We start from the raw sequence: 3,258 nt of genomic DNA, 5'->3' as shown, positions 1-3,258 counted from the left end.
GCTTTGCCGAGGCGCGCAAGGTGGGCGAGGGAGGCTTCGGGCGCGTCTACCGTTGCGACGCGCTGCCGTCGCTCCCGCGCGTCGCTTGCGGGTTCGCCGTCAAGACGGCGCTGGTCGGTGTCGGCGCCCAAGGCCTCGCCGAGCTGCAGAGCGAGGTGCGCACGCTCAGCGCGGCGTGCCACCCGTCCCTGCTTCCTCTTCTCGGCGCTTGCCTGGCGCCGGCGAGAGCGTGCCTCGTCTACCCCCTCTGCCGCGGCGGCAGCCTCGAGGACCGCCTCTACCGCGCTCCAGCCGCACTGCAGCGGCTCCGCATGCTCGGCTTCGAGACGCCGCCTCCGCCGCTCTCCTCCGCCGCACGGCTCCGCGTGCTGCGCGACGCCGCGAGCGCGCTGCACTACTTGCACACGCTCTCTCCGATGGTCCTGCACCGCGACGTCTCGGCGGGCAACATCCTGCTCGACGAGCGCGGCAACGGCTACCTCGCCGACGTGGGCCTCGCGCGCGCGGCAGAGGCGACGGCCGGCGGCAACCAGCAGGTCTCGCACCTGTCGACGCAGCGTATCTTTGGCAAGCCCGGCTACATGGACCCGATCATCTCGCTGGACAACCAGGCTTCGCAGCTCACTGATGGCTTTGCGCTCGGCATCACGCTTCTCGTCGCCCTGACCGGCCGCGGCGCCGTCGGCTTGCTCAACGCGTGCGACGACGCGCTGGAGGAGCCCGACACGGCGGAGAGCATCGCGGCGGCCGACGCGGGATGGTCGGCGGCGCAAGCCGAGGAGCTGGCGCGGCTGGTGGTCGGGCTGGCTCTCGTGAGGAAGAAGAAGCGGATGCCGCTCGCAGAGGCGCTGCCGCGGCTGGAGGCGCTAGTCGAAGCGGCGGGGGAGGGGGAAGAGAAGGCTGGGGCCGAGGAGCGCCTGTGTGACCTCTGCTGGGACGCGCCGCGCTCGGTCCGTTTCGCGTGCGGCCACGCGCTGTACTGCGAGGCGTGTGCGCCGCGCGTGCTGGAGCGCGACAGCAACTGCCCGGCCTGCCGCCAGCCGGCGCTGCCCATCGCCGCAACTGGGCGGCTGGTGGCGGCGCAGACGACGTTTGTCCACCAGCCGCCCTCGCGCCCCGCGCCCCAGGCTCAGCCCGTGGGCGCCACGGCGGCGGTCGGCAGGCGAGGGGGGAGAGGGGGGCGTGGACGTGGCGGGCGGGGCGGGCGGGGTGGGCGGGGCGCGGGGCGCGGCGGCTCTGCTTAGCGCCCTTTACACTTCATCGCAGCGGCAGCCGGCACGCTCACGGAAGGTGCCCGGGTCTGCATTGCCCGACCCCCCCTCCGGCTCCTGCACTTGAGTTTGTGCGCGGGAACACAGGGAAGACAAGTTTTCGTGTGGGGTGTGGGGTCTCGCGTCTCCGTCGAGCGGCGAGCCACGACGCACGCGAGCGTGTGTGCGGCGTGGGAGCCCGGGGGTACGATGTCGGCTGAAGTGCTGCAACTTTCTTTCAGAATATGTCACCCGCATAGCACCGCCGGTGCGGACGTCGCGAGCGCGGCGAGCATTGCTCTCGTGTGCGGGCACTGGCTAGTGGAGTCCGGTTCGCCGGCCAGCCGGGCCCAGAGCGCCCGCAAGTCGGGCAGCTCGTCGACGTCCGAGTGCGTCTCGAGGACGGCGCTCGTCAGTCCGGCACGGGTCAGCGCCTGGAGCTGCGAGAGGCAGGTGTCGCCCGCCGACCAGCGCACGTCGGAGAAGCAGAGCCGCTCATCTGCGCCCTCGGGCAGCGCGAGCAGGGTGTACCCGCCGTCGCTCGCCGGGCAGACGGCGGCGACGCCCGGCGCGGAGCTGGCGCTCGCGGCGGCGAGCAGCGCCTCGAGGGGAAGGTCCGGGCAGTCGACGCCGAGAAACGAGACCCGCGCGCAGCCGCGCGCCGCCCGAGCTCGCTGGCCCGCGTCGCACAGGATGTCTCCGAGGCTGGAGCTGGCGGCGGAGGACGAGGAGAGGACCGGCTGCAGCCTCCAACGGTCCTCCACGCGCCCCTCCTGCAGCAGCGACGCGAACCACGACCGAGCCTCCTCGGTGGGCGGCGCGTAGGTCAAGAAGCACTCGAAGCCGCCGCCCTGCGATGCCGTCGCCGCCGCAAAGCGCTGGAGCAGGTCGAGCGTCGCCGCACGCACAAAGTTTGCGATAATTGCCTGCACGGCGTCGTCGGAGGCGCAAAAGGGCCGCAGCTGCGCCGCGAGCCGCGTCTTGCTCTTGCCAGCGCCGGGGTACTTGGCCAGGAGCACCAGAGCTGTCGCCCGCTGCGGCCCGCTGTTTGTTTTGCGCAGCGGGCTGGGCGCACCCACCATGCGCCCGAGCGAGTATTCAGCCAAACTCTGCATCCATTCCATCGCGATCTCTGAAGCGAGCAGCGGATCTCTAAAGAGCAGTGGCTGCCTGCGACAGGGCAAGCCCAACGAGGGCCAACACGCGTGGAGAAAAGAATTGTGACGTGATAAATATTAAAGAAATTAACGGAGGCAGAGGAAACTCTCTCCCACGACACTACAGGTCCTGGCTTCGGTTTCGCAACAGCTTCGTTTTCACAACACGGCCGCCTCGCGACGCCGCGCCGTCGTGCAGATCGTGCCCGAGCCGTCCACAAGGCCGCCGGCACATTTGCCAATGTGTGCCCGGAGCGCAGGGAGTCGATGGGTGCCGCAGTCCAAGCGATCACTGCACTGCAGTGCTCGCTCGCACTGCGGCGCTGCGCCACGGCGGCGAAGCATGTCTGGACTTCAAGGACAGTGCTTCTCCGCTGCTCGAGGCTTGCGGCAAGGTCCAGGCCGACCACACGGAGCACCCGAGGCAGCTGGCGTGGCCTCACTCATGACCTGTGCTACCCGTCGGCGGGGCCTCATTCACAACGCGCCTCATTTTTGGCACCCTCCTGCTAGCCGCGCATGAGTAGGGAGACCGTGTGTGGTGTCTTCGCGGCCTAGAGCACCCTCTTGGCAGTCTATATTCCGGATTTTAGCCCTCCTGTCGCATACCATAGCGAGGACCAAACGTGTTGTGAAACCAAAGCCGGGACCTGTAGGGACGGGACTAACGGGAGCCGGAGAAAAGAAATCCGAACTGCGTGTCGCGATGCGCTCCCTTCCCCTGTGCCCTTCATCGTCCTTCCGAGATCCTGCTCGTGCAGGTGGGGCACTGTCGTCTTCCTTCCTCCTTCTGTCTGAAAGAAAACAGACCGCCCAGGGGAGGGATAGGAGGACGCCACGTGATCGTTCCT

General features: G+C 68.9%; 3 protein-coding genes across 3 annotated transcripts; 2 read left to right on the top strand and 1 right to left on the bottom strand.

Moving 5' to 3' along the window:
• Positions 1–2: 2 nt before the first annotated feature.
• On the top strand, positions 3–689 carry EMIHUDRAFT_64783 (hypothetical protein; the record flags this gene model as incomplete). The annotated part of the gene is made up of 1 exon (XM_005777541.1): positions 3–689. A coding segment is annotated over one exon (687 nt), but the record flags the coding sequence as incomplete, so codon positions are not given.
• Positions 690–830: 141 nt separating this feature from the next.
• EMIHUDRAFT_310209 (hypothetical protein) lies at positions 831–1,244 on the top strand (the record flags this gene model as incomplete). Its single annotated transcript, XM_005777540.1, has 1 exon — positions 831–1,244. The coding sequence occupies one exon, from the start codon at positions 831–833 to the stop codon at positions 1,242–1,244; it is 414 nt and encodes a 137-aa protein (XP_005777597.1).
• Positions 1,245–1,487: 243 nt separating this feature from the next.
• EMIHUDRAFT_354269 (hypothetical protein) lies at positions 1,488–2,397 on the bottom strand. Its single transcript, XM_005777539.1, has one exon. It carries the CDS (start codon positions 2,372–2,374, stop codon positions 1,499–1,501), a length of 876 nt encoding a protein of 291 aa, XP_005777596.1. The 5' UTR covers positions 2,375–2,397; the 3' UTR covers positions 1,488–1,498.
• Between the last annotated feature and the right edge of the window lie 861 nt (positions 2,398–3,258).

The sequence above is a fragment of the Emiliania huxleyi genome (assembly GCF_000372725.1).
Source record: "Emiliania huxleyi CCMP1516 unplaced genomic scaffold EMIHUscaffold_26, whole genome shotgun sequence".
Taxonomy (NCBI): domain Eukaryota; phylum Haptophyta; order Isochrysidales; family Noelaerhabdaceae; genus Emiliania; species Emiliania huxleyi.
The sequence above is the reverse complement of the archived record's forward strand: the minus strand, read 5'-3'. Positions and strand labels throughout refer to the sequence as shown.

Coding starts and splice junctions, on each gene's coding strand:
- EMIHUDRAFT_354269 (XM_005777539.1), bottom strand. CDS start 2,374: ATGGAATGGATGCAGAGTTTGGCTGAATACTCGCTCGGGCGCATGGTG.